Below are 14,289 nucleotides of genomic sequence, written 5' to 3' on the forward strand. Positions count from 1 at the left end.
CTTTTGGCCAGCGGGAGAGTTGTGAGGTTCGAACTCCAGCAACCTGAGGCTGACAGCTTTGTGGAAGCAGCCACTTAAAGGACTGAGCTAGGGCCAAGGCCCCCCATATTTTCTTTATATGACCTCAAATAATGGAATAAATAAGTTTTTGTGATAATCTTCATATTTTTCTCCCTTTCCAAGCAAATTAACTTTTGAGGATGTCAGTATGATCACTCATATTATTATATATTTTATCTGGGTCTTTATGTAGGTCTTGCTTGTAGAAGTGATCTCAGGAAAAAATTCAAGATTTACCTCACCCAAGGTCCCAGGAACATTACTTTCGAAGGAGAAACATGAAGCTATAGAGCTACATTCATAATACAAAATGATATATAATGCAAGTTTTATGGCATAAATTAACCATTAAGTTTACTGGAAGCTCTCTACTAAAAATAAACAGAGATTCTCCTTTCTTCTATAAACATCGAAACGACTGATGAACACCCATAGCTAGCAGACCCTTCCTTACTATAAATTCACAGTTCTATTCAATTGGCTTTAAATTATTGCCAGTAGTAGCAGAAATGAAAACTTCTGCTCTAGACAGTTTCAATTTAAAAGCTACGCTGTGCAAGGTGAAACATTACCTGTCACCTTTCTTGACATACTGACCAGTTTTCTCATCAACCACATGAATTTTTACCATTGGGTGGGAAATCATAAAATCTGACTTCAGTCGATCAGTTCGGTGAATGTAAACTCCTAAGACAAGGCCATTATCAAGTATATTTTTGGGATTAGCTGGATTGTCTTGGTTTGTCACCTCATGGACACCATCCTCATTAATTTCTTCATTATTATCTGAAACTACATGCAAAGAAGAAAATCAGTATTATTGTTTTCAGTTGGATTTATGTATGAATCTTTCTGATTTATGATTATTTCATTCTATAAGCAAGAACAAGAGAAAAGAAAGAAAAGGCCAGACGCTAGCAGACCACACACTGACAGTTAAATACTGCATTTACTAATGCATTACAATAGGATGAGGGTCTATTTTTTTTTCCCCTAAGAAGGACAAATAACACAAAAGGAGAAAAAAAAGTCTTAAAAACAAGTTATTTTTATGTAGGTATTTTCTAGATGCAATATTAATCACTTGCTTCATTTACAACTAAAGTTTCTGTTTTCACATAAGATATACCAAGATGCTGTAGACCATGCTTCAGGTAAACACCAAGTGGAAAGCACAAATTATAAAAACCACTTTCAAGTTATCAGAAAAACAGAGAAATGATGTATACTAGAATTCGAGAGAGGAATAATCATCAGAAGCGAGCTCGTACAACCTCAACTGCTTTTGTCTTGGGGACTTTTGCTGATTCAGGGCTCAGCCTGAGCATCAGGATTTGGCCGAGGCAGATCACTACTAGAAGGATAAACCAGCAAAACTTTCCGTAGTTTCCTGGGACTGCAGTGATAAAAGTAGAGGCTTGAAAAATCACAAACACATATCTAACAACTCTCATAGAACAGAATTGTGAGGATACCAGGAGGCTACAGTAACAAAATCTCTCATCAAGTGGTGCTAGCAGAACACATCCCACCAAGAGTAAATATGTGAAACAGAGTAAGTAAAAGTAAAATCTTACAAAACATGGCCACTTTTTAGTAAGGATCCATACAATTTTTACCTGAGGTCACTTACCAATCCTAAACTACAGCTAGAATTTGAAAAACTAGGTGTGGCACCCTCCCCTCCGCACAGCAGAAGACCATTATTGAGGGTTAGAGAAAACAGCAGAAATTTTGGTGTTCTTGCAGTGCTGGAGTAATAAGGGAGACTTAAAAGCCTTCAAACACATCTGCCCCTTACACATCAGGAGCTACTTGGGGCAGAGAGCTACATGACAATGCAAAAAGACACCAAAAGGCAAAATTCCATTTTAATTAGCATTTTCTTTTGGTGTTCATTTTCTGTTGTTGTTGTTGTTAGATATGGTAGCTCTCTCTTGTGATCACTTTCTTTTAGTGTTTATTAATTTATAATTATCTAGTCATTTTCATATTTGAGAATCAATCTTCTGCCTGCTGGCTGCTTTTAACATACTCTGTGCCTGTTTGTGGGGGCTGAACCTGCCCTTTCTCTACTCAGCTGCTTAATCCTCTGGGGAACAGTCGTCAGGGATATAAGTGGAGGTGTAGGAAGAGCTGTGCACCAGGCTGCAAAGTTACCCATCCCCAGGCATGACCCCTCTTTAGTCCTTAGGGTACCCGCCTCTAATTGGAGGGTTCTCCGCAAATGCTCTTTGGAGGAGACTGTTCTAACGGATTGTGGGTTTTTTCTTGTAGTTTCTCAGTAGATGTAATATCAAAGAAAATAATGCATAAAATGTGTAGTATAAAAATTTGTTTTTCAAAAGTTACTCATAAGAGAAATAATAAAACACAGAAAGGCAAGATGCTTGTAATACGTGGGGGGGGGGGCAAACATTTATATCAAGAAATACTTACATAGGGTATAAGACATTCCCACATATGAATTAGAAAAAGACAACTTTTTTTTTTTGTGGTTCAGCTCAGCCCACCCTGGGGGCAGGGCTGGCATGGAGGTGGTGCCAGGGATTGAAACTGTGGTCCCTGCATACTTAACTAAACTTGCCTAAGCAGGTGTTTTAGACCACTGAGCTATCTTGCGGTCCTGAAAAAGACAACTTTTTAAAAAAAACCACACAGAACATTCGAAATCTACAAAACCAAGATTTAAGTAGTCAATACATATGAAGATACTCAGCTAGCTTTAATAAGAATCAAATTAAAGTCAAAATGAAAATGCATCTATATATCCCTAAAAATGATTTAAAATTTTAAAAGTCCAACAACGTACATGTTGGTGAAGAGGTAGAGCAATTGGAATTCTGAAACACTGCTGGTATTATTTGGTAACCTAATCTGGAAAACCAGAAAGAACTACTAAAAGATACATAATATAAGTCATAAGAATATATTAAGAGATATTCTTAGACTATCTCTATGAATAGGCCTGACAAAAATGTATACAGACGTTCACCAAAAACTGACTACAGAATGTTTCTTACTTCTAATACACTTTTCTTGGAATTGCCCAAACCTAGTAACAACTAAGTAACCATCAATAGAGTAAATTAATTGTTATACTCAACACTCACAATATAACAACAGTATAAATTTTATAAATATAACACTAAGTGAGGGAGCCAGGTACCAAAAGCCCAGTATTTATGATTCTATCTATATTAATACACAAAAACAGGCAAAAAAAAAAAAAAAAAAAAACCAACCCAAAACTGTTCTAGTCAGCGTGGTAATGGTTAATCAGTACAGAACCAAACCAAAGGGAACTTGAAAGATCTTTTCGGTACTAATCACGCTTCTGTTTTGTTAATGATATTCTGTTCTTTGATTTGAATGATGATTATGGTTAGGGTTTGTGTCTAGTTGTCTCCCAAAGCCTCATGCAGTTATGGGATGGCTTCTGGACTTTGTGATTAATTCCTGATCCAGTGCTGGGATTATGGGTGTGAGTGCTGCACCCACCCTGGGGTAGATAAACTGAAGGCAATAAAAGGAAAGGAGAGAGGCTTGTCTGCTGCCATTGTTGCCGCTGCTCCTCCCATTTGCTGTTGCTGTTTTGCTGTTTTCTACCTCCATGAACGGCTGCCCTCTGCCATGTGCCACTCTGCCTTAGAGCCAGCCAAGTATGGGCTGAAACCTCCACAAACTATAAGCTAAGTAAACCTTTCCTTCCTTCCTTGGGTGTCAGATATTTTGTCCCAGCAATGAGAGAAAAGCAAATGAGACGATTGTATAGGTATGTTCAGTTTGTGAAAATTCAATGAACACTACATTTGTGATACCTCTTTCTCTATGTGTATTATTCTTCAACAAAAGCTATAAAAATATGAACTACAAGAGGCACAAAACATCACCAACTGCATCCTTCAATGACTAAGACCCACAAACACTAAAATTGAATATTTTAGATAGAAAACAGAAATCAAGAGGGGAAAGGAAAATCAGGAGGATGCAGCGAAGCTGAACTAGACTGAGGAACCAAAAAGACACTATGAGTCAAAGAGGGACGCAAACCTAATATCTATAATGTTGGCTGTTGACCATTGTAGCTCTCAACAGTGGATTCTTAGCCATTTAGGGCTATAAATTCAATGGTTTAAATTTTTTTTTCTATGCCACAAAGAACAATTACAAAGTCACTGACTTTAAAGCTGAATTAAAGTCAAGAGGCAGGAGGTTGACTCACATAACACAAACTCATCACGGAAACCCATCATTAAAAATAAATGGCTGGTTTCATCTAAGTGAATCAAGATCACGTAGCAAACATCTACATTGAATTATTTTAAATTTTATCCTTTAGTGTTAGCATTAAGAGCTTGTACCCTTGGGTCAAGTTATTTCAACCAAGGCACATGGCTTTTCTCTTAGCTGGGGTAACAAACCTGCTTTAGTCTTCTTTTTTATTTTCCTTGGTTTGGATTTTGTGTTCTTTGCCAAGTTGTCATCTGTATTTTGTTCCATTGAGCTCATTTCACCATCTTGGTGAGAATCTGAAATAACAGCTCCACCTGAGGATTCCTCCTTTTGTTCACTTTCCACTGCATCATCAGAGACAGTCAATGTGCTAAAATGCAATCCAAATACAAGCCATTAAAAACATATGGTAATAATTATAATCATCATTCAGGTGCAACAGAAAACAACACAGAAGCAATGATAATGCTAGATGATTATTTTCTGTTGGGAGCACAGATTTTTCTTACATAATAAAATGATTAGGTATCAAATGAGACATCTCGGGTTCTATTTTAAGTATGCTTGGTGAGGAGTTAATTTTCCATGAGCCAACTTAAAATGAATGCTAACCCTCAGCAGAAAATAGAACTATATTTTATAAGCAATGGAATCTGTTTACATGAGACCAACTAGAGCACTGTCACCCTGATGCCAAGTTAGCAATTAACACATTTCAAAAGTACTTTACAAAAGGCAAAAGAAAAAGTGCTTTAGGCTTGTTCCATTTTTAAGAGGCTTCAGAAATACAACTTTTGGGGCTGGAGAGATGGCTGTCAACAAGCTTGGCAAAGCACAGGGACTGCAGTTGATCTCCCAGCACCACATGCCAGCCAGCCCCGCCCCCAGGTGGGCGGAGCTGGCCACACACACACACACACACACACTAAATATTAAAAAAAATAAAAAATAAAAAATAAAAAAAAAGGAATACAACTTTTGATTTCTAGGTGAAAATTATTGTCTGAATCACATGACTCATAAATGGTAAGGGTTGGCTTCCCTGGAATACAATGATTTTAAAGACAAACTAAACCATTCAAATTTGTTTTGCGCCAGCAATGGTGGCACATCTATGATCTCAGTATTCTAGAAGGCAGAAGCAGGATCCCAAGCCTAGCCCAGCCTGGGGAATTTAGCTACTTAGTAAGACATTGTCTCAAAATTAGAAAGGGGGATGTACCACAGTGTAAAGGACCTGGGTTCAATGCTCACTCCCTGAAAGTTTGTAATTTATCAAGTACATCTGCATTTAAATAATAAAAACATGACTTCCAAAATATTCAGTTATTTTTAAAAAAAGAGCTGAGTAATAAAGAGAGACAAATTTTAAAATCGGTCATTCCAGACATCTATGCATTGTGTCACATCATGAAGTATTATTTAAGTACATCTACCTTTCTCCTACTTCTAACAGACAATGCAAAAGTAATGGATGCCGTTTCTGAGATTAGGTCCTAAAAAGACTGACTTCTGCCTTGTTCTGCTCCTTCAAAGCCTCTGCTCTAGAGAGGCAAATGGTCACACTGAGCAGCACACATGGAGGGGCCATGTGGCAAGGAACCAATGTCTCTGGACAGGCAGAACTGCCAAGAGCCACTGACTATGACTGAGCTTAGAAGTGCAATTTCCAAGGCCCTCTAAGAGCTATGGCACTTGGCAGGTCCTCTGCAAGGTGAGGCTTCAGCTCACTTCAGCACTGGCTAACATCTGAAGGCAACCTGTGGGAGCCTCTGAGAATCAGGCATGCAGCTAAGTTACTCCTACGCTCCAAAACCACAGAAACTATGAGAGAATCAATGTGTTGATCTAAGGCACTTTGTTCTCAGCTAATTTTTAAATGTACCTGCTTGGTGTATATGTAGTTGTCTCCATTGAGCCTCATGCACTCAAGTGTCAAGGCTTTTGGAAGGATTATTAGATTATGATAGCTTGGAGCAGGCTTGTATTAAGCTGAGGGGAGGGCGCCTAGTCACACATATGCCCAGAGGAGCATCACTGGGAGCAGGGCCTGGAGGCTCTAACTCTCCCTAGCACCTCCCTTCTCTCTGCTTCCTGTGGGTATGCTGTGACACGAACACCTCCGCTCTGCTATGCCCCTCTGCCAAGCCGTCCAGGCCAGCAGCCAGCAACCAAGGACTGTACATGTGAGCCAAAAGACACCTCTCTTCTTTTCCTTGTGGGTGTTGGGAATTATTTCTCAGCTAGAGAAAAGTGACTAAGACAGTAGCAACAGATAACTAATACTTTTATTATTAACATATCCCTACAGCAAATTTCCATTCTCTTTCTTACTACTGGTCATTCAGCTTTTGATAAGAGGGAAATTTTTTTTAGCTGAGGTTAAGGGGAAGTTGCCCTGGAATGCCAAAGAACAGTCATAAACAGAATGTTCCCACTATAAGTTGCTTCTCTAAATGAAGAAAAAAGTTGTTGGTTAAAGATTTTATAGGTTATTATTTTTTTTTTTCTGAGGAGGGGAATAAAGACCCAGCAAATATGAACATAAGAAACCTATACCATATATACAAACACATAAGAGTCATAAAGAAAAGACTAAGTGAACAGTGAGTTGCCAATAGTAATTATCTTTTGGATAATTATCTGTTTTTGGAAAATAAAGGAAAAAATCTGTATCTATATATTCAAACAGACTACTCTCAAAAAGAGGGCTAATTTGGCTTCTATTGCTTTGAAAGCAGATTTAAATAAGCAGATACTTGGAGCTACACTATCAGGGCTCTGTGTCAGCCTCTTGCTAGACCTGAGACTTAAATCTTCCAGTTTCTTCTTCAGCCAAGTAAGACAGTATTAGTTTTCCTCATAAGACCATTTCAAAGGATAAAAGACTTACTTCTTATGAATCTTCTAGCACATAGGAAGGTGCTGTATAAAGGTTAACCATTATTATCGTAGAAAAATGTCTTTTAATAAAGACTAAGAATTTTCTTAATTCTTAAGCTAATTATCACTCAAAACATGAAAAAATATTTTCTATCTTTAAATTTTATTTTTATCAGTATGAAGTACCTTGTTTCAGCTTTGGGCAGGAGTGGAACTTTCCTTTTTTTTTTTCTTTTTTTTTCACTGCTCAATTTGTCATCAGGCAATAAAGTATCTGAGGAAAAGTTGGTTAAATGTTCATCTAGTTTCTTTCTTATTTTCTTCTTAATCTCCTTTGCCATCTCTTCGGCTGCCTGGAGCTGATAGGCTTGCATCAGTTCTTCTTCCCCTCTTACCATATCATTATTTTCTCTCCCCTCATTTGCTTTCCCACTTTCCTGATACTCTATACCTGACTGGGACTTTGTTCGCGATTTCTGATACATGGAATTTTTCTTCTCAGGAGGCTGTGGTTCCCTTTTTTGTGCTGCCTTTGGAACATTTTTGTGTGGCTTCCCCTCCTCATCTTCCTCTTCACTAACACCACCATTTGGATTTTCAGGTGCCAGTTGTGAATTCCTCAGCTTGTTCTTGGCAACTCCCATGCTCTTCTCCAGCGTATTAACGCTAGTACAGCTTACATCACCACTTTTAGCTTCTTTAATACTCTGAGAGCTGCTTTTAATAATGTCAAGCTAGGAAGAAAAGATGGAACATGTTAAGCTTCAGCAAAGCAATATAAATGTAAAAACAATGATTACTAATCATCAATGGAGAATACTGGGGAGATTATTCAGTTTTTTACCTGGACAGAGTAAGACTATAATAAAACATTTAAGGAGCACAGTTCCAGTTTTTGCTCCCAGAATTAAATTAGTAATCCTGAAAGAAACATCAGATTAAATTAATGATAACTAGTACAGCGGCCTAGTACTAGGGTTTGATCCCTTGGCATGCTGTGCCAGCCCTGCCCCCAGGGCACGCTGAGACAGCAATGGAGACTAGGTATGGTGGCGCACACCTGTAATCCCAGCACTTGGGAGGCTGAAAACAGGAGAATCACTGAGTCCGATCTACATGGTGAGACCCTGTACACCCTGTAGACCCTGTCCTAAATACAGAAAAATAAATACATAAATGACAATTAGCATAGAGAAAGTACTTAATCACATTTCAGAAATAAATTAATGGCTTGAATCTATAATATAATTTTCTTTACTGGCAGAATGATTCAAACTCTAATCAAGGAATATTTGAGAAACTCCTTAGAGTTAGTGAGTACAAATCACTACAGGTTCACCAACAAAACCTACATGGGCCATTTATCTTCACAGTTCACTCTAAAAGCAAGTCTACAGCTCTAAGATTACCCTGACATTAGTACAACTATATCACAAAAATGCTACCAAATATTAAATATCAAGTAAAATCCAATGATTAAACTGAGCCCATACCTGCACTTCTTTCTCCAAACATTTGAAAAGTGAGATATATACTTAACAGGAAAAATAACAAAACAAAAAAACAGTAAGAGGCTGACAATCAAAAAGGACTACTACTAGAAGATAAATACTTTGAGAAATTTTTCCCAAGAATTAAAAAATACAAGAAGTTACATCTATGGAGAAACTACCATGAGAAAAAAAAAAATTCAAAAAACCCTCAACCCATTAGAACAGTGTCCTCCAAAGGTAAGGGTATCTCTGGAGAACCCTCCCTATTAGAGGCAGGTGCACTAAGGACTAAACAGGGGTCATGCCTGAGGATGGGTAACTTTGCAGCCTGGTGCACAGCTCTTCCTACACCTCCATTTATATCCCTGATGACTGTTCCCCAGAGGATTAAGCTGCCAAGCAGAGAAAGGGCAGGATCAGCCCCCACAAACAGTGGTGCAGAGTATGTTAAAAGCAACCAGCAGGCAGAAGATTGATTCTCAAATATGAAAATGACTAGAGAATTATAAATTAATAAACACTAAATGAAAGTAGAGGGGAGAAAGAGAGGGAAAGAGTGCACTATACCATATCCAACAAAAAGAAAAATAAGCACCAAAAGAAAATGCCTGGTGTAAGCAAAATAAGGATTTAAAGTAAGCATATTAATAAAGAAATACAAAAGCAAGTTTGATAAAAATAAATTGCAAATTTTAGAAAATTTTGAGCACTAGTAATATAAATTTAACAGATATGTTGCAAAACAGAATGGATAAAAACCAAAATGTTCAGGAGGAAGCCAGAAATGAAAATGAAAAATTCTCTCAGAAATGGATGAATAATGAGGTTTAACATCTTTAATTTCCCACTTAAAAGTTGTTAGAAAATATCCAATACATGAGAAAACCAGATGGAAAAAGGATGAAAAAATATCACATAACAGCCCATATTTTAATATTTTACCATCTCCAAGAGTCTTTTGCTCACCTACAATATTCCAAATACTATTTAATTGTCAAGAGTAAATTATGAAACCATATTCTCTAAAGAACTTCCTTAATCAAATTTAATAAAAATAGCCTACCTTTTTAAAGCAAAAAAGGAAGTTTACTTTCACATGTTTTGTTAGAAGCAAAAGTACTTAATCACAAACAGATTTTTTTTTAATTAGTGATTTTTTTTTACATTTACTTATTTATTTAGTGTGTGTGTGTGTGTGTGTGTGTGTGGCCAGCTCAGCCCACCAGGGGGCGGGGCTGGCTGGCATGTGGTGCTGGGGGATTGAATCGCGGTCCCTGTGCTTTGCTTTGCTTAGCTTAGCTTGTTCTAACTAGGTGCTTTAGACCACTGAGCTATCGCACCAGCCCCTACAAACAGGTTTTTTGTTCAGCTGTTTTCAGATAGGGTCTTGCTATGTTGCCCAGGCTGGTTTCCACCTTATTACACTCTCAGCCTACAGAGACGCTGGAATTACAGACACACAGCATGGCACCAAGCTTCAAAAGGATTTCACAAAGAAAAAGAAATACAGAAAGTACCAAAAAGAAAAGGCAGATTCAAAACTCAACTCTGGTTGCTTCCTAGAAATAAAAACATCACTAATCTTTCCAGAATTTTTTTGCTTTTTTTTATGAATATAGTTATATTTTCATTATGTAAAAATGAAGCATATACAAAATTTTCCACTTTTTCAGTGAATACCAGAAATGAATAATATACACAATCTATTAGGACACACTCCTGAAATGTTGGAAATAGAGATAACCAAGAAATTTTATAGATAAGGAACAAACACAGGCTAGGCAAGTGCTATAACACTGAGCTACAACCTCAGAACTGTATTTGTTATTTTGTGTTTTTCTTTATCCTTTCTTGTATATTATAATAAACATAATTCCCAGAGGATCTTTGATAGCAACCCATTCATTGCATAGGATTATGCTGATATTTTCATTACTTTTTTTTTTTTTTTTTTGTATTTGAGGAAAGGGTCTACAGGGTGTTCAGAGTCTCATTACTAGACTGGACTCATACTGATCCACCTGTTTACAGCCTCCCAGGTGCTGAGATTACAGGTAAGCGCTACCGGACTCAGTCTCAATTGCCATCTCAGTGCATCCCAGGGGCAGGGCTGGCATGGCAGGCCCAGAGATCGAACCCCTGGCTCCTGTGCCTGCCTGCAGGCACTTAAATCTGCTGAGCTATTAGGGGCTGAGGAGATGGCTCAGTAGAATAAGCACTTGCCTGGCAAGCACAAGGGTTTGAGTTCAAATCTCTAGTTCTGAAAAAAAAAAAAAAAAAAAAAAAAAAAAAACAAAGTTGAGGATTTTTTTTTGGGGCTGGCTCAGGCTGCCTTAAGGCCCAGTCTGGTAAGGCAGGTTGAGCTGCTAAACGAACAGAACAGTGGTATCCTTCGCCTGACTGCGTTTGCATGAGCAGGTGCTTAAACAACTGAGTTAACCGGAAGGCCCCCTTCATTACTTTTTAAATATGTTTTGTGATTTTGATTGTTTTCCCTCTAATAACTTTACAAGATAAATTCTAAGTATCTTATAAGCTTTTGTTGTTAACTTCTAGTTCTTTTGTTGTATACGTCCAGTTATAGAGTTTGATTTGTGAAATTAAATAATTCCAGGCATTAGAGGACTGAATTTGAAGTGACTCAAACACATTTGCTCATGTTTCTATACCTTCCCTCTTTTTTAATTTCTGTGTATCATTTGGGTTATTAAAATAAACATATTTGGATTCTTTTTATGTCTCAGATTAGTTATCTGTCTTAGAGAATATTCAAGGCACGTTAGAATACGATTACTCTTCTTTTCTTTTCAGTACCAGAGATTGAACTCAGGACCTTGCACATGCAAGTCAGGCGCTTATGCTGCTCCGCTGTTTCCCTGGCCCTAGGATACAACTACTGTTGAGTACAATGTTCTAGAAAACTCAAGTCAACTTTGTGGACAGCGTTATGGCTCACCCACACAGCACTCCTCCTTGCTCAGTCTCCCATGTGCTGGGATTACAGGTGTGCAACACCACACCCAGTGCTGATTATTTTTTGTAGTCTGTAATATGTTAATTCCACTGAGTCTTAATTTCAAACAGTGTATTTTTAAAATCTCTACAAGTTCAATTTTATCTTTTTTATGTCTGATTGTGTCTTGTGTATCTTTTTCTGTCTCCTATGCTTCTCCTAAAACCTAATTATGTGGATTGGTTTGTAGTTTAGTTATAGGACATACTATCTTCTTTAAAAATTCCTGCAGTATTTCTCTTGCTATCAGATATTATGACTTTTATACTGCTGGCTGCTGGATTCCGGTGGAACGTTATTCGGAATTATTGAGCTGTACTTTAGGGACATAGTTAAATTATTTCATCGGCATGATCCACTTACAGTTTTCTTTATTGAGCTACTCGCTGAGAAGAATGGAGTTTAAATTTGCCAGAGTTAATATAATTTTACACTTATGGGTTATTTAAGTATTTTAAAAGGTAAATTTGGGGGCCTGCCCCTTAGCTCAGCTCTTTAAGTGGCTGCTTCAACAAAGCAGTCAGGCTCAGGTTGCTGTGATTCTATCCCCACAACTCAAGCCAGCCAATCATGCCCTGAAGGCATTCGGAGCAAAACAAAAAGGTAAATTTATTTATAAGTTCAATATTTATGAAGAATTAATATATGGTTAGAGTAAAACATAGAAAACCCAGATTTTCCACTGTTCAAAATTAATTGTGCATAAACAAGTTTTAGAAATGTAATTCATAAATTACAGAAGATATTATTGCTATGAAATAACAGTTAAATAATAAAATGAGAAAGGAGAAAAAAATTAATGAAAAAAGCAAGTTAATATAGTATATATGATAATCAGCTATGTTAACTAAACTTCCCTCTTTGAAAAACAAAAGTTCCCTATGGCACAATGGCACGCACTGCAACAGCAGCTACTCAGGGGGTGGAGGAAGGAGGATTGCAAGATTACAACCAGCCTGAGCAAACTCATGAGATCTTGCCTCAAAATAAAATGTAAAACTATAAGGAGTGACTAGAGATTATAATACAGTTAAACACAAATATTAATTTCCCAAAAATAACAAAATATTGATCTGCAGCTCAGGATATAATTTTTCTCCTTTCTCATTTTATAGCTATAGCTCACTGACAGGGTGCTTGCCTAGCACATACAAGGCCCTCGGTTTTATCTACAGCACCACACAAAATAAAAATTTAAAATAAAATTTAAAAAAATGCCCGGTATGTATAAAGTCTTTATTTATTTATTTATTTATTTTATTTTTGTGTGTGGCCAGCTCAGCCCACCAGGGGGCGGGGCCGGCTGGCTTGTGGTGCTGGGAGATGGAACCGCGGTCCCTGTGCTTTGCTAAGCTTGTTCTAAGTAGGTGCTTTAGACCACTGAGCCATCTCACCAGCCCATGTATAAAGTCTTTTGTATAAAGTCTTTTGTAATGTTTCATAACATATTTCAAACTAAATCTGTGTCTCTGAAAGTTTTATTCAACCCTCTCAAAGTTTTTATAATTTTTATTTATGTGATATTTGTCTGTTACGTGTACCTTTTCATCCAATATTTTCTAACTCTTTTCTAGCTGTAACAGATTTTTATACTGTTGGTTCTTATCTATTTGTACACTCACCTCACCTAAGATTTCTAATAATATTAACAGACTTATCAATAATGATAATCTGTCATCCTCAGAATCACATATTTGCCCAGAGGGAGGCAGTACAGCACAGTTGTCATGGAAACAAGACATGGCATCAGAAGGACCTGAATTCATTAATATTTATTGTATGTTCCTCAGTAAATTCTTTACCTTTCTGCCTTAGTTCTCCAACCTGTTTTATTTTGCAAAACTTATAAAGATTAGATGAGTCAATGCATGAAAAGGACTTAGTATGATTTCTGGCATGTACTATAGACATATATCAGTTGAAACAAAGCCTAACATATCACTATCTATGTTTCACATTCTATATTACCAAAACATCAGGAATATTAAATACACATCAGGAAAAGAGATCTTTCCTATGGTCCTGATTTGAAAGTTAGAACCTACAGGCTAGATTCTTACAGGTCATCCACGGCTTATCTGTCCTCCTCAATGGGAGCCATGGAAAACTGTAGTCTTACATAGTATGCCTTGTATATGTGTGGATTTTCATTTTACCTGAGCCTCAGAGGGAGCATAATTTTCATATACATGAACATCTCACTATTAGAAATCAACAGCATCCTGTTTTCAATAAAAATGTTTTTTATATTTTTATATATTCATATGGTTTTTATTCAGTTTATCTGTATTAATTTGTTAATACTGGTCAAAATCCAGGTAATAAGCTATTCTTGAGCTTTTGGTGGGAACCATTTGGTTGAGTTGGATTATTCTTTTAATTTCAACCATATATTCCTTAGGTTTTTTTTTGTCCTTTCAATATATATTCATAAATGCTCTACGGTCAACTTATTTGATGTGTGATTCTGCTACTTTAAAAATCTATTGTAGGGGCTGAAGAGATGGCTCAGTGGTCTAAAGCACCTACTTGGAACAAGCTTGGCAAAGCACAGGGACGGTGGTTCAATCTCCCAGCACCATATGCCAGCCAGCCGCACCCCCT

General features: G+C 37.2%; 1 protein-coding gene across 1 annotated transcript in view; it reads right to left on the bottom strand.

Moving 5' to 3' along the window:
• Nucleotides 1–14,289, bottom strand: part of LOC111815985 (jouberin-like) — a 68,668-nt gene that overhangs the window by 24,092 nt on the left and 30,287 nt on the right. The window contains exons 4-6 of the mRNA XM_023712195.1: nt 7,366–7,913; nt 4,485–4,666; nt 633–852 (exon numbers count right to left, since the gene is read on the bottom strand). Of these exons, the coding sequence (XP_023567963.1) occupies nt 633–852; nt 4,485–4,666; nt 7,366–7,913 (950 nt within the window). The remainder of the gene's footprint in view (nt 1–632; nt 853–4,484; nt 4,667–7,365; nt 7,914–14,289) is intronic.

Source organism: Octodon degus, unplaced genomic scaffold (genome assembly GCF_000260255.1).
Source record: "Octodon degus isolate 3935 unplaced genomic scaffold, OctDeg1.0 scaffold00024, whole genome shotgun sequence".
NCBI lineage: Eukaryota > Metazoa > Chordata > Mammalia > Rodentia > Octodontidae > Octodon > Octodon degus.